The sequence below is a fragment of the Sander lucioperca genome, chromosome 7 (assembly GCF_008315115.2).
Source record: "Sander lucioperca isolate FBNREF2018 chromosome 7, SLUC_FBN_1.2, whole genome shotgun sequence".
Classification (NCBI taxonomy): Eukaryota; Metazoa; Chordata; class Actinopteri; order Perciformes; family Percidae; genus Sander; species Sander lucioperca.
Window position 1 is genome coordinate 39,678,617 of NC_050179.1, and position 25,095 is coordinate 39,703,711.

Consider the following 25,095-nt stretch of genomic DNA (forward strand, 5'->3'; position numbering starts at 1 on the left):
AGTACAAGTCATTCACTCACTGGCTCCATCCCTCTCCCCATCCCTCCCTCCTTTGTCCACACCTCATTTAATTACCCTGTACTGTATCTCTGTATTACACAAACACACAGTCACACTTAAAGGAATCTACAGAGGCCAATTTACGGCATAACAGGCCGATGAGTCATAATAATGATAATAATAATGACAGCAGCTCAGTCCTCCCGGGGGTCAGTCTGTCTGTCTGTTGGCAGTAGACACACTCAGGGCTCCTGTGGCATTAGTGCACTAAGTGAGGGCTTTTTAGGATCAATGGGAATGGACATTGGGGACAGACATGCCAGGGGGTTGGATTTGTGACTGGCCCATGTAAGTTTTAAATCCCTGCCGATGTATTTGTGTGTGTAGGGTTTACTCTTTTTAAAGAACAGCTATAAATGCATAAAGTCATGATTTGTTGGTGGGTAAGGGGTTTGAGTCCAGGGTGGGTTGCCTAAGCCATGTGGTGGATCTTTGGAAAACATAAAAGAACACAGATTATATATAGGTCAACAGACTAAAAACACTATTAGTTGTATGACTGTCTTTTCTATACCGTACTGTGACAGTTTGACTTTTTTTTAATCCGTTTTAAGGAAGTTTTATTTAGTCAAGGGGTGACAGCCAGGCCTCTCTCCTGACATCTAAGATACTCTTAGTTAGGTAACGTTTTATGTCAGTTGTAGTTTGTTAGGATATAAAATCAAACCACACAAGCGTGCACATATTAAAATGTACACCCTATACACATTGAATGACCTCAAGTTAAGCCCAGCAAAAATCAACACAAACATACAATTCAAGGGTCAAATCAAATGTTCATATATTTAACACAAAAATAATCAAAGCACTCAAAACCCCACAGTAAAAAAACCTATTAACCAAAATTTCACAGTCTCAAAGTCCACAAAGAATCCAATGAAAAATTCCACTTTGGGTTTTCTTATAATGGTGATATTTTCCCGGTTGTCACAATACATTATGGTAACAGATACAAGGTAATTATCAATATGGAATGAGAAAAGCAAAAGACTGATTTAGTAGTGAGATGAGCTTGCATAAAAGGAAACAAGTTGCAACAAAAGTCTACGGCCATGGTAGCGCATCTGTGAGGCTGTACTTAGACACAGTTGTGCTTCAAGCTTAATGCTTAACAACAGCATGCTAACATGCTCACAATGACAATGTTAGCATGCTGATTTATTTTATATTAGCCTGTATAATGTTAACCATGGCCCCCATTTTAGTTTAGCAATGTTTGCATGCTAATATTTGCTAATTAGCACTAAACACAAGTCAAAATATATATATATATATATATATATATATATATATATATATATATATATATATATCAGTGTAGAGCTCTAGACACACTAAACACAAAAGTTAAACTTCTTTTTCAGTAGACTGGACTGTTTTATATTTGGTAGTGTGTTAATGTTGTTTTAATTCACATTACATAACTGTCACATTGAATCGCTGTGGATGACTCTGACGGTAGTGGAAAACTGGTCTCCTATGAGAGAAAGACTGGGTCGTGATTTGCCAGGCAGCCAAACGAGACAATTGGTAGACTTTGATCTAAGAGATTGTGACATGTGTCAACAAATATCAAATGATTCCAGATGACACAAACATGTCAGAGAAAGCTGCTGCCAGTCGTCAGAGGGTTTATGACAGCTTTCTTATCTCTCGTTCTTCAGACTTGTATTCTATCTCACAGGAATGTTGTCACGTAGCAGTGCATGCCATTTGCAGTAGGTAGTCATTTTTTCTCTGAAAAAACTTTACTTTCACAATTTTATTTCATAATTTATGTATTCAGCTGACACACACACTGAAGCATGGATCTTCAACATGGGGTCCAGGGACCCTATAGGGACCCTTAGAGTTACTGCAGGGGGGCCGTCAAATTATTGTTAATTTTTTACGTGAGACAGGTGCTTTGGAGGGGGATAACACACACATGTACATACAGTATGTATGTTTAACACTAAAACGTGTTATAAAATGATCACAATTATTTTTATAGCTTAGTTTTTTATGCAATAAAAAGGAATGTATAAAGGCTTGAGGCTTTTATTGTAGGCCCAGTTAATTTGCAACTTTTAAAATATGTAGTAGGGGGTCCCTGCTTCATCCCTCTCTCAGATAAGGGGTCCTTGGCTTAAACAACGTCGAAGACCCCTGGTCTAAAGCTATTTGCAGTGAACTGGTGGGGTGTCAGTCTTTTGCTACAGGCCATTTTTACAGGATGCACGGCTGTTGACGGTGTGGAAGTAAAAGTTCTCTCGGGTCCAATTCAGTGGTTTAGATCGAGTTTTATTCACTGCGCAGTGCGGACAGAAGCTCACAAGAAGCTGTAGGATTCTCTCTGACCAGAATGAGTTTTCTGATCAGGGTTTTATCCAAGGTTACAGAAAGCAACATAATGTAAAAGGCTGAGAAGACATTCACTCACAAGACTATGTGGGTAGATTTGCAGAGACCCAATACGGTCTGCTCAAACTATTGAAAAAAGGTCCGTTGTTTAAACGAGGTGTGAACTCCGCTGGAGCCAACCTGGGATCTGAACAAAAGTACTCACAGTGACCAAAGTAAAATGCTTTGTTTTAACACTAAGCTAGACCAAAGGCAGACAGACTTAATTAACACAGGAGACACTAAAAGTTGTTGATCAGAGAAAATAATAGAAACTTAATCAGTGAACAGGAAGGAGGATATCAGGATAAAATGAGACTAAAACTGTTCGGTAATTTATTTTCTTCTACAACGGACACATTGGGAGATTGCAGCCTGTGGCTGTCTAGTTACAGAACGGTAACAGTCTCCAGCCTCACTGTAGGCTGGCCTTCTGGTTTAGTGGTTGCTACAGTCTGGCTAAGATACACACATGACAATAGCTTCATGTACTGTACAGAGGAAGTATGCAATGAGCAAGTACTGGTAGACTTCAATTGTAGAAGCTTGCTCTAGCCGTTCGCGGGTGCGGTAAACATTACCATGGCAACAGCGAGTTCCACCAATCAGAGATGTAACTGTTATGCTTAGGATTGTGGATACTGTAGTATTTCTCCTTAAACAAGGTTAATTTCCTACGGACTTGTGGTTTCTAAAACAGCAGAACCCATCATTGCACAACCTCGGGGCTCATGGTCAGTCTATCTTGGGATGGTTTAAACATTATGGCTGATAATCAAAAACCCTATGGAGAAAATGAATGGGATTTTTACTTCCGGGAGAACACATTCTCACTCCCAAAAAGCGACGCTTGGTCAGGTAATTTTGGCATTTGTTATTGATGCAGAAAGTCTCCCTTAGCTTCATATTTAGATGCGCTTGGTCGGGACTCTTGGCGTCACTTTTTGACGCTCTGGGTTGGCACCCTTGCCGTCATTATTTGACACTTTTGGGACTTGCGTCTAGCCCTTTGGCGTCATATTTGGATGCGCTTGGTCAGGACTCTTGGTGTCACTTTTTGACGCTCTGGATCGGGACTTAAGTTTAACTGACATGCGGCACAAGAACGGGACAGTTTTTCAGGTTTAGGAAAAGATTGTGGGTGTTTAAACCCAGGTTATAAAACACGGGACAAGAATGGGACACAAACCTCAGTCTCTTGGGTGAAAGTCCTGTGTTGTCGCTCTTAATACTGTCATCTTACAGCGGTGCGTTCCATACTGATGCTAAAGGGTGATTTTTGCGTCGTCGGTATCTGACGCTGAGAGCCACTGACCAAGCGTCAGTATTGGGAGTGAGAACAGGTTGTCTTCATCACATCACTTCATAATCATGATGTTCCTTGTGACCTAGCATCCAGCTCCCTGACTCACTCAGAGAGGCCTAGTCCAAAACAGTGACTCACAGAAGTCACTAAGCCAATGACTATATCAATTGATGCTTCATAACAGCGCCACACAGTCATTCAATGCTGACATCTTTTTCCTCTCTTTATCAAGCCCCATAAACAGCAGTATCCTATTTGTCATTGCTCACAGTAAATGAAAAATTATTTAAAAAAAAAAAAAAAAATTATTATTAAAATATAATCTTTTATACCTGTACCTAACTGGCCACAACTAAACAAATGGAAAGTGATTACTCTCGGTAACACCATTCACCATTATCACCAAATGTATAAACCCTGGAATTCACTCGACATCATAGAATGATGATACTTGCCAGCAGAGGGAGAACTTCAAAGTTGCTTATTTCAAGACAGATAATCTCATTGCAAGCTACAAGGTGATGCCATGTAATTATTGCACAAAATGCTCAAAATGTGTGCACGACAATGTGAAATACATATTATATAATATGACACAGATATGCTATTGACAATTCTATCCGAATCATATTAAATGCTCAATAACATGGTACAGCATATGCTTATCTAATGAAGGGTTGAGCCATACATCTATTTAAATCTAATGCATTTAAATTAGATTAAACTCCAGAGCCTGTTATTAGATGCTGTTAGATCAAGACAAGTCAGATAGCAGAGAGTGTTTTGGGTGAGCTGCTGTGTAGTCAGTCAGACTGTAGTGTGCTAAGTAGGTCACACTGTCCATGAGAAAGAAATACGTACAGGGCAGGGAAGGGGAGGGATGGTGGGATGGATGGATGAACAGATGGATAGATGGCTCTCTTGAAACAAAGACAGGGCTGAGTTTCCCCAACTCTGAAAAATAGGTTTTACATGCACATTTCCGAAACGTTATCAGGATGGCAAACAACAGAATCAACTATCAAATTTTTTTTTGCATGTGCATTTGGACTGTGCATAAGTTATATCAACAACGTTTCATTGTTCAGGTGGCGCCGAAAATTATGCCAACTGTCCCTCATTTTACAGGCGGATATCTGTTACCTTCCTCTTTCTTTGTGTTGGCGTTCTAACCTCTGGTGGATTTGTGAGGACTATGGTTAACTGCTCCTCAGATCTCTGCAGGGTAAATCCAGACAGCTAGCTAGACTATCTGTCCAATCTGAGTTTTCTGTTGCACGACTAAAACTACTTTTGAACGTACACATGTTCCACCAAAACAAGTTCCTTCCTGAGACTATTTAGCAGAGGCACCGGGGCTCCGTCCGGAGCTTAGCGCCGCCCAGGACGATTGTCAGCGCTGCGGAGGAAGGTCTGGCTAGTCCACACAGCATTCCTGGATGGGAGAAAAACATGCTCTGATTTATTGGCATTTCTTTAAACCAATCACAATCGTCTTGGGCGGCGCTAAGCTCCGCATGGAGCCACGGTGCCTTTGCAAAATAGTCTCAGGAAGGAACTTGTTTTGGTGGAGCATATATACGTTTAAAGGTTGTTTTAGTCGTGCAACAGAAAACTCAGATTTGACAGATAGTCTAGCTAGAAATGTCGGTCTTTCATACTACTCTCTACCGTTGCCTCTCTTAATACTACATCATCTTACAGCGCCGCGGCCCAGCTGCTGCTCTGCCCGGTGCGTCCCGTACAGACGCTAAAGGGTGATTTTTGTGTCGGTATCTGATGCTGAGAACCACTGACCAAGCTTCAGTATTTTATGAGTTGGGAGTGAGAACGAGTTGGGCACATCCAGGGCACCAACCAAACTCTCCACCACAACCACTCTCAAACAAACATCTGGCAGTGCAGGGAACTGATCTGGAAATCAAGGTTCAAAAGTCCAAGAGAGGTTTACATGTTTAGAGTTTTGTACTAAAATATCTCCTCTTATACACATAATATATTAAATGCAGTCTCTCCTAAAGCTTTGTCATGGATTGCTCAAGTCAGTGAGATAACTGAGCCACATGGATGATGTTGCTATCAGTGATCAGTGTTACCATCATTTCATGCCCCAGTTGCCCAAACATGGTCTGTTCCTTTGACGGTAGCTTTAACCAGTCAACAAAGCTCTTCTGGTTGCCTGCGGGCTGTTGTGTTGGTATGCCCGTGTGTGTGTGTGTGTGTGTGTGTGTGTGTGTGTGTGTGTGTGTGTGTGGATATCTGGGAGCTGATATGGAGTCATTTTGTGTCAAAATTGGATGCTCAGAAGAGGATATTTTCTTTCAGATTTGAATGAATTTATTTCCATTTTTACGCTTTTTTCTAAAAAGCATGAGTAATTTCAAAGCAGGCATTCGCCAACTCAGAGCTGCAGTGTCCTGCTTTCAATAACAAGATGAACACACAAAGGACAAACATCCACGCACATACTGTACACACATCTCTTTTCCAGCCAGACTCAACTCTTTCCCTTTTTCCTTTTCTTGTCTCCTCTCCTCAACTTGCCCCCTTTGTTCTTCTTTTCGTCAAGTCCTTTTCGTCCCTTCTTCTCCTCCCTTTGTCACTTCTTTCCCCACCTTACTTCTGGGTGCTGTGATCTTCAGTGTACTGCATCATTGGTGAAGCCACGTGCTCTCTGTTTATCATCAGCAAGGGGAGGGAGAAAGAGAGATACAGTAGAGAGAGGAAGACTGCGTCTCTCTCTCTCTCTCTCTCTCTCTCTCTCTCTCTCTCTCTCTCTCTCGCGCGCTCTCTCTCTCTCTCTCTCTCTCGCTCTCTCTCTCTCATTTTGTTTAGTACACCCACAGACACACACACGGCGACGCACAATATTCCAATCCTTAGCAGCCTGAGGGACGCACAGAGAGCAGAAAACCAGCTAAACCAGATAATACCGACTGGAAAAGATCTGAACTACACCACAGGTACAGTAAAGCTTTATCTGTCTGGAGCATGATTTTTAACAGTTTTTTGTCTGGAAATGTCGTTCTAAAGTGTTTTTCGTACCAAAATCAAGGGTCTAAGAGTCTTTGTGAAGCTGACATGGGCAGAATATGTTAACTGCCTAGAAAAGTATAAGAATTAAGCACCCATATGCTGTAGCTGTTTTGTGTTAGAGGACAACAGGAGGAGGATGTTAAAATGAGGACAAGAGTTTTGGCACGATGTGTGTGAATACTGCTGCTGAGGGCTTTGTACTCTATACTTTACTTCACCACCACCGACAGTAGACACACACACACACACACACACACACCCTCTGCATTGGAGTGAATAGCATGTCGACAGGTTGAATTTATTGTCCCCACAGAAAACAAAGTGTGCCATTTACACTACAGCAGTGCCTATGAACACAACTCAAAAGCTTAGTGTGTGTTTAAGTTGAAAGGCAGTGTATTCATATTATATTATACTTGTATTTAGAGTGAATATTAATTTTGGGTTGATGTGTTGAAGTTGCTGCACCAGAAAAAGTCTTCCACTTTCAGTAAACACCGCAGACCTAAGTCTAAAGGGGCATCGAACTGCAGAGAGGAGGGAACAGTGTGCGCTAAAGAAAATAATGTTTGTTTTGCAGCAGACCAAGTCGAGTGAATGATGAACCTAGAGTAGGTGGAAGTCATAAAAGTTGATTGAATTTGGTGCAGGCTTGTGTTAGCGGTGCCCCAAATCTGCCTGCATTTGCTGAATGCTGCTGGCAACTCCTGAAAGACTGAGGCTGTAATGCATGATGGTATAATGGCAGAAAATAAAGCAGTTGGGTGCTCTTAGACTACGTTTAGACTGCAGTGCACTGAAAAGTGACCCAAATCCGATTTTTGTTTTTGCTCATATATTATTTTTTCATGACAGTGTAAACAGCCTGAGTCACATATGTGGTCTAATTCCGTTACAGGTCGGATCAGAGTCTGGACAGTCGGATAGGAATTAATGGTAGACAGGGCTTCTCAAACGTATCACTCAAAGGTCTGCATCTGATCTTTATTCCAGGTCAGAGGTCCAGAACAATTGCTGATAACAAAACAACATTTGAACAACTCACTTTTAACTTTTAAGCAACATACATTCAAGATGAGTTCTCTGTTTTCCTGCTCAACTTTTGGACTGATTTGGGTACCGATGCATGGAACCTTTTTTAGTTTTTCTACATTTTCGTCCCTTTCGTCTCTGTTCCCGAACTGCCGGCTATCGGCTAGTAGCTATCGGTAGATACATCCATGGGTTTATTTTTCGTGACGTTGTAAAAATCAGATCTGGAAAAAAATCGGAATTGAGCATTAAGGTCTGCATTAAGGTCTACAGTCTGAACGTAGCCTTAGACCCAGTAAGATACTTAAATATGTTAAAGCGCCTGAATTCTACCTGCATAGTCATATTTGTTAATTGGAACTACTACTAATAAATCTCATAAGACTCACAATTATTGCATTTTTGTATTGAATTTTGCATTTTCAAAGTGCTTGATTGGGTCAGGCCAGAACTAAACTATCAGCAGAAATGTCAACATGTAGCCAAGTATTGTATCCCATTCAAAGCCTTTCTTATAGCAACACAGTCATGTCCCATTTTAGTTTGGTCCTCCTTACATAATCTCTCCGTAGCATCCAGAACTACGCTCCCCTTTTCGTTTCCTTGCAGGAAATATTTTCACATTCTTTTTTAAACCCATAAAACTTATTGTCTTTTTTCACTGCTGTGCTGCTCCTTCAGATCATAAAACAGCCACTAAAACAGCCACTAAAGCCGAGCCTGTCTTCCCTTTGGGAGCGGGTCTGTTTCTCAGCTCTGGGTTTATAAATAGATTTACAAAGAGCAATACACTCCTGCTTTTGTTCTTACATGAGCTACACTTCATCACTGCTCCGGTCAGCCCATATTTGGAGAAAGGATTTTTAATTTTTGGATAGCAGTAGCTAACTATTTACCAGAATCCTCCACAAGTTTGAGTGTGCAAGAAACTAGAATTGAAGTCAAACTGAAATGATATAGGCCTATATTTTTGCTAGAAAAATGTTACTTAAAAAACTCAAAATTGTAATTTCAAGGACAAGTTTCTTTTAGTTTTCTCCAGTGACAGCACTCCCTATGTTACTGTAACATATCACCTCAATTCCATTGATTCGAATCGTGTGAGTGCTTAGGTTACAGGGCTTCTTGTTGCTGTCTGTTCTGACAATTCACCATGACTGGACTCATGAAAGAGACAGCTGAAGACCACCCTCCTTTCTATTTCTATAAAGCAAGATGAACAATAGCATGTGACTCCGCAGGTTTTGAAATAAAATAAACAAAAAGTAACATCAAGTTGGAATCAGGTTCTAAATAAATATGCTAAATTTAGCAAGGTAGGCTAACTTTAGCATGGTAGGCTAACTAGCTAGTTGGAGGGCTTTCACTTTCTGAGTGGAATACAAGATTAACAGCACAGGTTTTCTTAAAATGTTGAAAGTTGTTAAGAGAGCTTAAAGGCTGATTTATGCTTCTGCGTCGAATCGACGGCATACCCCCGCAGACCCCTCTGCATCGCTGCGAACCCCCCTCTGAGCCCTCCGGCGTAGCTCGACGTGCACCTCCAAAAATGGGTAACTTTGCGTCGAGGCGACACAGACCACGAAGACTGTGATTGGTCAACTGGTCCTGTGTGTTGATAGTCGGTATTTCAAGCAACTTACTGTGGGGAGTAGCAACATGCTAGTTCACTGACATCAGCTTTGCAAATAAACTCAGACATATTTTGGTTACAATGACGGGGTTATCCATTTGTAAAGTGTCTATATGTCAGTAACGTTTTGAAATTAGCACTTTGCCAGCAAGCAGTACTTTGTGGGCAGCTGTGCTAATGTTTGCTTGCTAACATAACATAAACTGGCTAGCAGACACCTCGCAAATAACCTCAGACTTATTTTCTGGTTACAGTAACTAGGTCAGTGGATTTTACTGTGTCTATTTCTCGATACTTTTTACAAAATCTAAGCAAGAAAAGGACAAACAAATAAGATTAATATTTTAGCACGACAGTCTATGGGGTTTGCCATTCTGAGTACCGTTTCGGTGGTGAGCGACACAGACACCCAAGCCACACACCCCCTAGCGTTATGGCGGTGAAATGCGCCGCGATGCAAAGCAACCCCGACGCAGAACTCCGAAAGGGTCACAACGGCGTAGAAGTGATGGCGTAGCTACGCCGTGGAGTTGACGCAGAAGCATAAAACAGCCTTAAGTCACAACAGTTGACAGCAACAGTATGCAGGCTTGTTGAAAAGGAAAAAGGGTATTGCCATTCATAGAATATTTCAGTTTTCAGTTTGATTTTTATGGTAAAGAGACAATTACTGAGGTCTTAACTATGTACAGTATATTAACTAGGATCCTTAGGGCGCTTTCACACCTGTAGTTCGGTAGACCCGGTGCGATTCGGACATGGAGTTTGGTTCAACTCGGTTAGCGTTCACACTGCACTTTGTCAAGTGCACCAAACATTGTAAACCAATGTCACGAGGTTGATTCACGGTCGCCTATTGGACAGAATGTCTGAGAGAAACTCGCCGGCACCTCATGGTCTCAGATGTAATGGAGCAACACCAAATGTATGTGGTCTTGGGTTTTCTGGTTTTGCTTTAGTGTTTTTTAATAATTTAGAAGAAGGCGAACAATTTGAGCAGCTGACCGACAGCAAGGAAGAAGAGGGCCCTAATGAGAGAGAGATTATAATGTGAGGTATGAGCATAAGTTATGGATATGAAAGTAATCATCCGTTAAGTTTGTATATTGTGTGCAAGTTTGAATTAATTTAAAATGCAAATAAATAAATAAAAACTAGTGAAGGCACTGTTTTTGGTTCACTTCCTATATTTGGATGTTTTCACCTAAAATGAACCGAACTCAAGTGCACTTGAAGGCAAACCGAGACCCACACTTTCAGGAAGACCAGAGTTTGGTTGTTTTGGTCCACACCAGAGTTCGATTGAGCGTTCACACCACCCCAAACCAACCAAACCATCCAACGAAAAACTCCAGGGTTCGGATAAAAAGGACCAAACAGCTCAGGTGGGAAAGCACCCTAATATGTGTTTTTATGATTCATACAGTTGCTGATCATTACTCGTGAGTCATTGATTTAGATGTTTCTGAGATTTCTGGCATGCAAGGCTAGCTCTGTGTTTCTTGTTCTATCTGTTTTGGAACAACTTGAAGTCCCCAAACGGCACTTTCATGCTCCCAGCCCCTCCTACCCACTGGCATTTTCAACAATGAAGTTTGGCACTGCAAGTGAGCCACTGGAAAAGCAGTGTTATTACTGTGTTTTGCATACTAATATTTGTTCCTCTTAGCTCGATGTTTCTTTTAATCTAATTAGTTAGCTTCCTTGTTTCTGTTGGGAAATGGGACTAAAGTAATATTTATGGAAATCACAGTTATGTGTTGCACTTCTTAGAGGCGTATGTAGCTTTAAAGACCTCACACTGGATTTGTTATTGATTATGAGATTTAATAACTTTGACAGTGGCAGTCACTTGACCACAGAACAGTCTTCTTATTTTGTTAACCTTCACATTTCTCTCCCTTATGGCAAGTTCCACAGGATCCTATTAATCTCTCTCTCCTACCTAATGATACCCTCTGTCTGCTCTGTGTAGTTGTATTGCATGGAGTCTCCTCTTATAATTCTGTGAATCATATTACTGCCTTTGCACCTGCAATGCACCAACACCAGTACAGTAGATCTTGTCTCTTGTATTTTTATACCCACTGCTAGATGGGGCCTGGATTGTTTTGGAACTTCCCTCCCAAGGCTGGCTGCACGGTTCCACAGAGCCTCCTGCAGACCATGTACGTAGGATCGTGATGCCACTGTACCTACCTACATTACGTACCATACCGTGCCACACAGGTCTCTCCTTTTTCCAGCCTGTGTGGATTTATCTATGGCATTTCCCGTTCATCCGTTCCATTCTGTCAATCAGTCAGTCCAGTGTTTCACATATTCATTCTGCAGCCACAGGCAAAAGCCCAACAGATCCAATGAGAAGTCATCATGAAGTTATTAGGCAAACATGCAACACAACAAGTAGTCCATCTGTCATCTGAAAAAAATCTTTTTTTAAATCATAACATACTGGAACAGATACTGGGAATTAGGCTGGGAGCAAAGCCAGAACCTGAAACTGAAAAATTCCCTCAACACCATTTGGTGCCAGCCTATTCCAGGTGACACACTGTGTCAGTGAGCCTTTTACAGCATGAGCAGTTTGCTCATCCCTTTTACCCTTTTAATGTTTTTATATACATCAGAACCAGACACCACAAATAATCATGTCTTTGAAGGGACTGTACTCGACATTCAGAACATTAATGTAGCAGCAAACAAATATTTGCTATGTAAAGATATAACAATACAGTGGAATACGTAGGTATTTCAGGTATTGGGGAACGGTCTGTGAGAGCTGTGTGGAGGCAGCCTGCTGTTTTTTCCTCAGTATTTCGAATACAGCCCCTTTAAATCAGCTTTGCCAAACCTCTTGAGCTTATTGACTCCCATGCAATTAATAATAATATAATATGATATACTTGTATTTGCTTAAATATGCTCCCAATTACACCATGCCCAGTTTGTTTTGGGTTGTAGTTGTACAGATGAGCTTCTCTTCGACTTAAACTTAAGACTAATCACTACATGTCATATTGTTGGCCTTAAATGTGATACTAGATTGATGACAATGGATCTCTGGGATCTGAATTTATGCACTTAAAAGCATTTATAAAACCTGCAGTCACATAAAACTGTTTGCTAAAGGGTTGGTAAAACTGAACAATAATTACATTACAGCTTGGGACCATTTAATTACATTTAGCTTGTAGACGCTAGCTTAGGGTCAGATGTCCTTTGTTATGCATTTACTAGGTTCAAAAAGTGGCTGCACCGATTCTGACTTTTTCTGCAATTCTTCAAGTACATGGTACAATTTTACAAGATTACCAATAACTATGTTGATCCCACATTTATATTTTGCTATAATTTCAACCCCCTGCTTCCTTGTAGCCCAGGCGACAATCCAGTGTCCAAAAACCCCAGGACATTGGAAGAAATCTTGTAACTCCCTAGTACGTTTTCAGATCCTTAACAACAAAAAGACTGGATACGATTTGATTGGGTGATTTTTAGATGAATCCCACCCTCAATTGGTTAATATTACTGTAAGCAGAAAGAAATGGAGCATAACAGCATGTCCTGTGATCGCACACTTTCTGTTCTATCAATGTGTGTGTTATCTATTAATGTCGCCCATCAACTTTGAAATGCCAGCCTGGATGCTGGCTGTCCTGTGTGATTGTCTGAGTCAGTCTGGAAGGAACTGCACGTTCCACACATCTCTGCATGCATATTATTACATGTTATTGTTATGGAGTGTCAGTGTGTATGCAATATGGTTCATCTTCATCTCAGCAACTGCAATAAAGAGTAGCATTTCTGTGGTAATAATGATTATATGTTCCTGAATTGTCAAAAAAATACACACTTTTTGTCTTTACGTGATCACTGCAGAAAAAAAGACTTCATTATCAGAATTTGTTCAGAGCCAGAGCGGATGTCAGGATGTGTTAGAGAGAAGGGGATCCATTCATTAAGTGAATGCTGCTGCTGACATATTGGTTAATGAATGCCTGCGCTGGGGCCACTAATGGAGGATGTCTATTAAAATACAGGGTGGCACACCAGGGGCAACAGTTTCATAAGTGTGGGAAATGATTTAGCATTTTGCCCTCAAGATGAGTTGTTTGTGAGTTGAGTTTTTATTTATTAGAAAAACTGAATGGCCATTGCTCTCAGCAAAAACAATAGAAAATTATTTGAAATGTCGCTGAATACAGATTGGTACTAAAATAGAAATGTGAGCTTTGGTAGTAAATGAACGTGCATTAATTAGTGGGTTATTTGTACGGAACAAAGATAGTAGCCGGGCAAGGATCATCATCTTCATCAAATTTCCCTCTGTGTCTGTGAGGTAGCAACAATCAGAGAAAAAACTCTATCTGTTAGGGTTAGCGCTGCGACCGTTGACTTCAAGGCACCTAACCCTAACCTTAATCCCAACCCTAACCATAACCATTGCCTAATCCTAGCGCCTTCCAGGCAGCGCTGCCTGGAAGGAGATGTTGGGGGCTTAAAACACCGATAAACCATCCCTACTTACATAGCCAGGTAATTAAAAAAAAGTCAACATTGACTCCTGGGTGAAAGTCCCGTGGTGTCCGACCCATCCCCCACCCAGCCTTCCTTGTTATGCAGAATTTCGCTCTTTATACCAGAGACACTAGAAGCTTTAGTTATAGAGCATCTTTGTTTATACAGTTTCCTACCATTGTCGCTCTTCATACTACGTCATCTTACTTAGCGTTGACTATTGACGCGGATGGGTGATCCAGCTTACCGAACAGTGTCCCCATTACTCCGGATAAATTGCAGACATCAGTGTGAACACATTTCCTATAAAAATGTACAATTAGGTCTGTGGATAATCCAGAGTAACAGGGACACTGTTTCACTCCGGATGTGGCTATGTGTGCAATGCTATGACAACCACAAACAAAAATTCTCCATCACATTGGGTTGGAGGCAAAATTATTACAAGCTAACATGACAAGCTTACATTGATGTAAGGTAGTTGGGTTTTACAAAGTCATCAATCAGCCTTACTGTACCTTTACCCGCAATAAATGTATCCATGGTGTTGAATTTAAAATGACCTCTCAGATGGTTTGGTGTTATGATTGTCCGGTCAGCACACTTTACCAGTTTTCTTCATTTTGCATTGGCATAGACAACGACAACAGCCTAGAATCCTGTTTCTCAATACACTGGAAATATGAAATGAAGCAAAACGGCCCAAAAAAAAGTGACAGCCCTTCTCGGCACATAAAACCTGAAGTATTTCCTATGGCTAGATACATCTATGGAGTTAAGTGAAAGAAAAGTAGGCCTACAGTATGTCTTTCTGTAATTTGGGTTAACCCTTTATTGCTTTATAGGTTATCGCCAATAGATTTTCATCAAGCTCTATTCTAAAATTCTCTCTCTGGGGAATGATGACCCCTTTATTTCTACATAACTTGACTTCACACCTCCAGTCCCAGTCAGAAATTAAAATGGAAGACAATCAGCTGTTGGGGTTCTGGGTTATGACCTGTTTTCAGTGGCCGCTGTAATAAAGCCATGTGTCTCTGAAGGAAGCGGCTGCGGTTTGCTTAGGAAACCATAATCCCCTCCGCGTACTCCACTGAGCTTTGCTCCTCGACATCTGGTTCGCCATTTGGTTCAGGAAGGAGTTCGACAAACACTCCCCTCACCCCACAGTGTACTGCTGGTAGCCACACACTGTCTGCCCGTCTGGCCTGCTGGCATCCACCCCGCAGCCCTGTGGGCGGACCATTAAACACACCCACTAGAGTGGACATTTGGTTGTATTTTTCAGTGCGTCTGGTGGACGGTCCAACAGTGCCATTTAAATAATTTAAATATAAGTCATGGTGTGTAAATGTTGGTTGATGAGGCCAAGATGTAGTGTTTTGCTGTGGCTGGTGGCCTTAGCATGATGGTAAATGATAGGGTTAATAATGTCACCTCAGCACCTCAGCATGACACAAGTGATCAGTGAAGCATGTTCATAAAAACTGTGAGAGGTAGATGTGCTCTTTTAGCTTGAAGCTCATATTTTTAACCCAAAGACCCAAATGACTCAGTGAGCATTAGTGAGGCCCAACACTGATGTTGGTGATAGGCTTCCAGTTCATCACCAAGGTGTTGGATGGGGTTGAGGTCAGGGCTCTGTGCAGGATGGTCAAGTTCTTCCACAACAAACTGGGAAAAGCATTTCTTTATGGACCTGGCTTTGCATACAAAAGTGCATTTTGTATGTTAAAATAGGAAAGGGTCTTCCCCAAACTGTTGCAACAGAGCTGCAAGAACACTATTAAGATATAATATGATGGACCATTTAGGTTGACGATGACCATTATTACTCCTTCACCACCAACTGCTTAGCCTGGCATAGCCACTAATCCCTAAATGCATATTAGTCTGGAACCTCACTGTTCATTTTCAAATTCCAATGGGCGTTATTGCAGCGCAGACTGCCTCTGGATGCAATTAAATCAGAGCAATGAGACAACATGGTTATGAGTGTCACATGCAAGTTGGGGCGGGGTAGATGCTAGATCACACCCGATACACTTGTCGACGTTAACGTGAGCGTACTGCGCAGGCATCAACCCTTGGGCTTTCCATCTATCATTGCAGCCGAAGACCGACTGACAGAGTCTAGCTGCACTTTCTACCATGAACAATCCCCAATAAAGTCAAGCCAAGTCAACTTTATTGTTAATTCTGCAATATGTGCCACACATACTGTATAACAATCATGACAATCAGTAAGATGGATACTATGATCTAGGTCATGGTTTACACATTGGTGGAGATATCAGCTACAGTATAGGCGCCTGTAAATATTATGTTTTATATTTCTGGCACACAGGATTGCACAAGTTTTTAGCTTTGGAAGAAGTTGTCATATAAGACTTTATTCACTGCCTACAAATTTGCCGAGCAGAGTCCCAGCTGTGAACAAGGTGATGATTAAAAGTGTGCTCACTCAGCCTTTCCGAATTACAAAAAAAGGTGAATGCGACCACCTAAGTATCACTGGCCTCTTGTCCGTGGTCCTTACATATGCATACATACATATGCAAACCCGGATATCACTGGGCCTCACTTTAATCATACTTGCTCACTCACATCTCAGGCAGTGTCAGCTTCTCCTCCATCCAACGCACTCCTTCAAAGCTGGTAACATATTTTAGGTTATACATCAGAGCAGGATTTAGTTGAGTTATGCATAAAGTTATTCTTGGCATGCAGGTTGTCGTCACTGCTGGTGCTTATAAAGAATCTAGACATTGAACTCAAAATGTAACTTCTCTAACTAAATCGTTTTGCATTCTTAGATTAATACCAAACAGTCAGAGATAGAGCTGAAATCAATATATCCCACTATGTTTCCAATATCAAAACATATCACATATGTAAATGTGTGCAAAATTATTAGGAAAGACGATGAGTCAAATTATCCGTTGGTGACCACTCAGTGATGACACGGCAAAAAAGTCACAGCCACAAAGCATGGGCAACGAGACGGTGCTGTGTTTGAAGACATTGCATTGGACTGCATTGGAAATGTTACTTAAGTAACAATATGTAAGTAGCATCAGGGAAATATACTTAAAGTATTAAAAGTAAAAGTACTCAATGCAGACAAATCCTCACATTTTAGAAACTGGAAATGACGAAAACAGTTCTGTCAATCAACTAAGTGTTTAATGGTCTAATCATTTCAGCTGGACTTGTAGGCCGTTATATTGTTGGGTAGTTCAATTTATAATAAAACATCAGATTTTTTAAACTACATGTGGGCAAAAATCTCATTTTGTAAAGTAACTAGTAACTAAAGCTGTCAGATTAATGTAGTCAAAAGTAGTAAAAAGTACAATATTTGTAAAATGTAGCAGAGTAGAAGTAGAAAGCGGCATGAAAAGAAAAGACTTGAGTAAGGTACAATTACCTCAAATTTGTACTTAAGTACAGTACTGGAGTAAATGTACACGGTTACATTCCACCACTGGAGAGGGGTGCTGTAAAGCTCACGACAGTTGACCTCTCGCAATATCACGTGATCATGCGAGAATCGCACGATCAAATCTCACATGAAAATTTAACAAACCATCTGATACCCATTTCAAAATGTTAGTAGCTTATTTTCTGCATTTCCCTTAATAATCAGGTAAACTCATGATGCCATTATATCGCAATGGTAATCGCAGTATTGTAAATCACAATGACAATATGAATGTTTCTCCAGATCGTGCAGCCCTATCACTATCCTCATTCATATTTGAAGACACTACAAATACATAATATCCAGCTACAATAAAGTCTGTCGGATGTTAGAACGAAAGTACAGAGAGTCGTTGCTATGGAGATGATACACCGTCTCGCCTATTCATATTGGTGTAAAAACAGGCAGGTTTTAGAAGGCTGCAGACCGGCTTGTTGCAAGTAGTTGCCAGTCTTAGCGCAGCTCGTCGCTTGGTCTGAACTGGGCTTTAAAGAGTTCTTTAAAGCTCTTAGATTTGTCTTTCACTCCAAGTAAATGAATCAATAAGACTGGAGATTACACAGGTTCAGTCCTCTGTACTGTGCTCACATCTTCACTGCTGGAAACTAATATTAGCCTTACTCCTTCACAGTGGCTGCTACACTCAGCAGAAACATAGACCCTTAAGGTGGCGCCGCCCTCGCACACCCAAAGTCTGATGCCACCACTGAGAGCTGAGGCAAAAATAGAGCTCTGAGGGAGTGTGTTGTCAAAAGTGTGAGCACACCACTGTGTGACTGGACACTCCCTGTGTCCTCTTTATTCTCTTTTGTTTTACCTGGGTCAGCTTGCTGTATGCTATGAATACAGTATGTATGAACGCAAAAATACAAAGCCTTTAATCCCCAAATGTGGCTGCTTTTCTTACTGCCGGTAAAGCTGACTTTTTGGATACTGTTTATAACACTTTTTAGAGACAAAAAAGCTTTCATCTGATAGCGCTGACAAGGAAGCTTTTTATGCCAGAAGAAACAAGTGCTTCTCAGTCTGGAGCCGATAGCGGATATTTAATATTTAATTCTCGACATTGATATCTCTGCTCTGTGTAGCTTCTCAGCCTCAGAAGACTCCTCTAGACATTCAGCTGCTATAAATAATTAAAGGTTTCACTTAAAATGGTGGGGAGAGCTGAGTTACTAACTGGAATTTAAATACAAGCAGTGCCATGATTATGCCAATTCTGTTTTGCATTAAGGTGTGTAAAAAGATGTCAGCATCAGGAGCAGCAGGTATCTGTTCATTTTGCATGTTTGTGCTCACCACACAGACTAACAGGTTGGATGATGGTGATGTGACCGATGATGTATGGAAGTGAATGTCGGGGCATGTCAGTAAGGATTAACATCTCCGCTCTGCTTGACTGGAGGAAGCATCCACCTATTTCAATAACACCAACAACTGAAATAAACAAAGTCATCAGGAATGAAATAAGACAGCAGATATAGATGGGATAGACTGCTGCATAATCAGCTAATGACGTGATGACTCGGGCTGGGTATCGTTATCGGTACCGATACCAATATCGCGACTTCAATACCGGTTCCTGAACGATACTTTTTTCAATAATAATTTCATAAAATCCATTTTGACAAAAAGAAATTACAACATTAAACATTACGGCACAAATCCTTTTATTTCTTTTTCAGCTCCTACAATGTGAGCCGTTTCTGTGCGTAACGTAGAGTTCTTCCTGCATGTGTCTACGACATGTATCGTTAGGTTTAACAGCCAATTACAGACATTATTAGATCTTGGTAGAAGCATGCTTATTGGCTCACTGATGCTGGTGATATTTAGTCCTTAGGTATTGAACTTTGGTATTGATTGGCGAGGCATTTTTCAATACTCGATACCAAGGGGGCAATTCAGTCGGTGCCTAAAAAGTATCGAATTCGGTACCCAGACCTAGTGATGACTCGCCCCCTTCAGAAACCAAAGCTTTGCTCCACTTTCAGAAGCAACACAAAATTCTTCATACTTGAAATTTTCTTGCAAAGCAATGAAATGTTCATAAAACAGTAAATACATCCAACTCACAGAGATTAAAACATAAGATTAGTGAATCTAAAAGTATAAAACGTATAGTAACACAATCCAGTTGATAACGATCAACTGGATAATAATGATAAAGATTGGAATGGGGATTGAATGCTTTGAAATGCAATCTGTAACATACTGCAAAGCGTCTCATATCCAGTGGCTCAATGGATGTACTGTACTGTTGTTGAGCAATGTTTAAGCAGCTTTGTTAATTGCTTTTTTTTATTGAAAATATAAAGAATTACAGAAAACAATACATTTAATATTATGACATTGACTTCCTGGAAACAGGTAGTGAAGGATCCACTGTATCCTGCTTTATTTCACAATTTTAAGGCTTGACCTCACTGAACAAGGGACACTGCCAAGTGAAGCAAAAACTCAGTGAAGCAGAACTACAGTAGATACGTATTTTATTGATTTCAGGCATTAAAAAAATCAATTTCCAGTCTGTGTTTTGTAACAACACTGAAAGTCTTCAGCCACGCTAGCAGCTCTGGGAGGCTGTACTTAGGCACAGAGTTTCTCAGCCAGATGTTCTTTACTCACACTGAGAATTTTAACATGCTGATGTTTAGAAAGTATAATGTTTACCATGTTCACCATCTGAGTTTAGCATGGTAGCATTTTAACATTTGCGAATTAGCGGTAAACACAAAGTATTGGTACCAAGTATTGGACAAAATAAAAATTTGACCTGATAATGGCGCTAGATGAAAATTCAGAGGGTCACCAAAGGGATTACAATTCATCCTGAGGGGAACATTACTGTCTATAACAAATTTAATGGCAATCCATCCAATATGTGTTGGGTTATTTCAATGAAGAAGAAAAAATGGCAACCTCATGATGGCACTAGCCAACAAGTCAGTGACTAAATGAACATTTGGACCTGCTGCTGGCACAAGATGAAAAAGCAGCGGATTATGGACTGTCCTATATTGTAAAAAATGAAATGTCTTCTGTACAGTTAAGGACTTCTGTATGGTTGTGATGTCACAAAAATACATTATATCGGTAGAAAGTGCTGCTACAGTCGGACATGCGGAAGTCCTTGCAACACCCCCAAGCCCCTCTCATTGGAACTACAGCATGAGCTGTAGTTCCAATGAGACAACCTGTAGGGGCACCGAAGCGGGAAAAGTTACATAGTATGCCTTTAAGAGACAGGCAGTAAACCGAGCATTTCAGACAGAGGGTAAATAGAGGTATATTCAGACAGACAGTATGAGAAAAAAATGTGTTCTTTGAACATTAAAACATGTAAGAATGTTCTTGTAGAAACCCCAAATACAAGTACAAACCTGAACACGAGCATAATATAGGACCTTTAAGGGAGCAGTGTTTTCTAATTAAGGGGACATCTGTTGGCAGAAATAGAGAATCATATTCATAATTGTTCTAACTAATGTATGATCACATTGAAACTAAACATTGTTGTTTCTGTCAGCTTGGCATGAGCCTCCTATCTAGAAAGGGAATGCAACCTCACAGCTAGATGCCACTAAACCCTATGCACTGGTCCTGTGACATAGGACACACTTAACTACTGTACAGCATGCTTTTCTATCTTTACCAAAAAGTTGTTGTTGAAGTCAAGCTTCAAAGCTGCAGTTGACTTCACAGCATTTCCTTTTTAATTTTCTGGCTGAAGTACTAGATCTGTAACAATGTGTCCTTGTCACTTGTACTATACCAGTCAGTCCATCTTCTAAGCAGCCAGCAGCCAGCAGAAGCATGCAGGTGGTGATGTGTGTGTGTGATGTCAGTGAAGGGGAGGAGGAGTGTGAGCTTGTGAGAGAGAGAGAGAGAGAGAGAGAGAGAGAGAGAGAGAGAGAGAGAGAGAGAGAGAGAGAGAGAGAGAGAGAGAGAGACAGCTAGCTTCCATGTCCTTTAGAGGGCTGTTAGCCTTTTTGAAGTATGGCAGCCATCTGTTAATTATTAATACACTTGAGCAGAGTCAGGAACCTTGTAGTATATATTGATGACGTTTCATTTAGGGGATTGTTCAGGTGCTGCCGGAGGTTCTGCTGGATGTCCCTCATTTCCGGCCGGATGTCCGTCTCCTTCCTCTTTCTTTGTGTTGGCGTTCTAAACTCCGGTGGATTTGTGAGGACTATGGTTAACTGCTCCTCAGATCTCTGCAGGGTAAATCCAGACAGCTAGCTAGACTGTCTGTCCTTCCCGAAGGCTTTTTTGCTGAGGCACTGTTGCTCTGTACAGCGCCCAAGACGATTGTGATTGGTTTAAAGAAATGCCAATAAACCAGAGCACGTTTTTCTCCCATCCCAGAATGCTGTGTGGACTAGTCAGACCGGAGGAAGGTCTGGCAATGCGAGACTAGGAACCTTGTAGCCTGACAGAGGTGGAGAGAAGGGAGGTGAGCCTTGGCAGTTTTACTCAACATGTAGGAGTCTTTGACCGAGCAGATTTTCTGGTATGTTGAACATAGAAATAAAAGGAAAGAAGTATATTCAATCTGACACTTTTCTGTGTCAACTTCGGTGTTTTTATTAAGGGGTTCTCTACTCTTTTCCTTTACCGTGGACAAACCACTCACAACCAGTGAAAATCTCTCTCCTAACTCTGTCCCGTTGCTGTCACAGGTTACAATCCTTCCGTCTTATTTTCTGCCTGCTGTCTCTCTTTCTCTCTGCCTGTGTCTCTTTCTGCTGTCCCAGTTTCAAGATATTGATTCAGTGATTGTACATCAGATCCGATGCTTCCCCTTCACATGGATGGGCAGTTGATTTCCCCCTATTACAGGAAGTTTCTCTCTGAGCCTCTTTACTGTCCTTGCATCCCCTCAATGTGCTCCATTGTCATTGGATGATTGGAGCAAAAAAACTGGCTCCGAACCTTCCATCACTCATACATAACATACAAATGGTTTCACTCATTTAAACGCATTCTCATGAACCGGTTTGTATGATATTGTACAAAAAGTTAGGCACAACAATTCACATGATATTTAAAATTACGGCAACCTGACTGCTGATTTCAGCGGTCTTAACAGTTATGTTTAGCCAACAAAAGGTCTCTGTAAGCCGGCTACCGGGCACCGTAGTTAATGGTCGTGACAGAGGCCGTTACAGTTAAGTTTAGCCAACAAAAGGTGACTCTGAGCCAGGTAACGCACCTTAAGTCATGGTTGTTACAGCGATCGTTACAGTTAAATTTAGCCATGAGTTGACTGTCATGCAGTGGCGACAGTTAAGTTTAGGCACCAAGATGACTAGTTAAGATTAAAAAATAAGTTTGTGGTTTGTGTTGGAACACTGGTTTCCTCTAAGTAGTACTACTGGGACACGAACAACCCTAACAGGGTTAGGTTTTTTTTTTAATAAACACTCTAGAAATCCCTTGTGTCTTTTATGGATTTTTAATTGTGACACCGGGGCATTTATTTTATCCTTCCAAGAGAGAGGCAAGGGCAGGTGTGGAGGTGACCTTTTATTTAAAGTTTTATACTGCCGCTGACCGTCCTGTCTTCAGTGGTTCTTTTAACCTGCTTTTGATATCTGGGTCCCTTTTTATGGCTTTTTAAATAACTAAATCTGTTTTTTTAAAGTGGGTTCCCACATCAGTGGTCCCCTTGTGCCCGTGCCCCTTGTAGCGCCTATCCCAGGCGCTGTGTTTTAACCCCAACCTAACCCAACGTCTTGTGTTTTCTTTGGTGACTCAGACTTGGACTTAGACTCTAACACTGGGGACTCTAGACTCAACTTGTACTTGATTTGGACTCTTCTTTGTGACTCGGACTGGCACTAGGACTCGAACACTTGGGAGTTGAGACTCAACTTGAATTCAACTAGGACTCTCCTTTGGTGACTCGGACTGGGAATCGGACTCTAACACTGGTGACCCGAGACTCAACTTGAATTCGACTTGGACTCTTCTTTGGTGACGTGGACTTGGACTCGAACACTGCAGACTCGAGACTTGACTCGGACCTGACAGTTGGTGACTCGACTACAACACTGCTGCCACCTAATATCTATGGTAGTGATAACTATTACTAACGTTCAATTGGCTGATAACATTCAAAGGGGCTGTCAGGGATGCCAGAGCAATAATGCCTAATTAATCTATTAGTTGAAACAATGACAATGCAAATGCAATTATAGTATTCATGCTATGGTGCAAGCTCTCATAAGATGGTGGGAAAATATTGTGTAACATAAAAAAAGCAATGAGGAGAAGGTGAGCCAGACCATAAGCCAGACTAAGCTTGGTTGTCATAGCAACCCTGAGCCAAGGAGCGAGTGAAAAGAAAAGAGGACAGGTCCATTTTGTTCTCTTCAACAAACTGCTGTAAAAGCAGACCCAGTTTCTTCCCGAACTAGAAACTAAAAAGCCACTTGTTCTGAGAGAAAAGGCTGTTTTTTGGCAGTGTTCCTTAATGAAAGAGTGGACATAGAAAACAGGCCTGTAAATAACTTCTCACCCACTGGCACTTTGGCTGCCTGACCACAGTTGGTTGAGGGATAAAGAGAGGCTTTGAAGTTAGGCTCTCCACTGTGCAGACTGCACTGTGATGGCCACATGTCTCACTGATCCTTTCATCAGGTACAATACACATTCCTGAACGGAGGAGGTGAAATGAAGTCGGAGAATATAATAATGTTCAAATATATTCCAACATATTAGTTATCTATATTATAATATGAAGAATATATAATTTTATTTAAACAATCCACCCCATTTCCAGGTCATTTCAAGAACATTAATACCGGACAGTTCTGCAAAAAATTAATACATCCGCTAGAGATCATTACAACTAGTCTCAGGCCGGATCTGAGCTCGTGGTCAACCTTGCCAGTCCCTGTACATCGTGTAGCTAACTGTGCCATGGTTACGCTGCAGTTGGAGAAGCGTTTGAACGCAAAAGGCTTAAATGTTTAAACATAGCAGCCGAGGCAGTACAACAGGGCTGGCGAACCCAGGGGCTACCAGTAGAAGTCGGTTGCAGAGGTTTTGTAGCCACTTCACCAACCAGGCTGCTGAAAGGGATAGGAATCCGAGGACAGGCATTACGACAAGCTGTCAGATCACTGTCAGAGGCTGCCGAGCGAAGTAGCAACTGGCTTTGGCTGAAAAGAAAGGACCCCAACTGGAATGCAAACAGACCAGCTAGAGGGGTAAAAGCAGAGGGGAGCGCACCTGGGACGCCAGGCGTCGCTGTTGAGTCCTGCGGAGGTGTTGTGGGCCTATCAATGAAACACCAAGGAAGGAGGGTGCCCACCTGATGTCCCCAATGAAGTGATTACCCCTAACCTCCACTCAAGACATCAATAACGTGGCGATTATTCAAAGGGATTGTAACATCAAGTCCTATGAGCTCAACTTAATGACAATGTATCTTTTTTGTGGTTTTTAAAATTCTTGCCTTCTATATCTACACATACATCAACTATGGTTTATGTATGCTTAGGGTGAGGCAACCAAAACAAACGGCTAGGATCGTGGTTACTGTCCTGGCTCCCAAATGGTGGAACAAGCTCCCCATCGACATCAGGATGGCCGAAAGCCGAAGGCTAAAAATACATCTCTTTCGACTAC

The 25,095-nt window shown here is 41.3% G+C and overlaps 1 protein-coding gene across 7 annotated transcripts in view; it reads left to right on the forward strand.

The window, feature by feature from the left end:
• The first annotated feature begins 6,526 nt into the window (after positions 1-6,526).
• ndrg4 (NDRG family member 4) overlaps positions 6,527-25,095 on the forward strand; it is a 76,332-nt gene continuing 57,763 nt past the window's right edge. For 2 of the 7 annotated variants that reach the window (XR_004897886.1, XM_031285352.2), the window contains exons 1-2: positions 6,568-6,711; positions 11,544-11,617. Coding sequence is in view for 3 of the 7 variants with exons in the window: in XM_031285352.2 (XP_031141212.1) it covers positions 11,544-11,617 (74 nt within the window). In the remaining 4 variants the exon portion in view is untranslated. Of the gene's footprint in view, positions 6,712-11,543; positions 11,618-25,095 lie in introns of all 7 variants that reach the window. The other 5 variants (XM_031285355.2, XM_031285356.2, XM_031285357.2 and 2 more) reach the window with 4 other exon arrangements.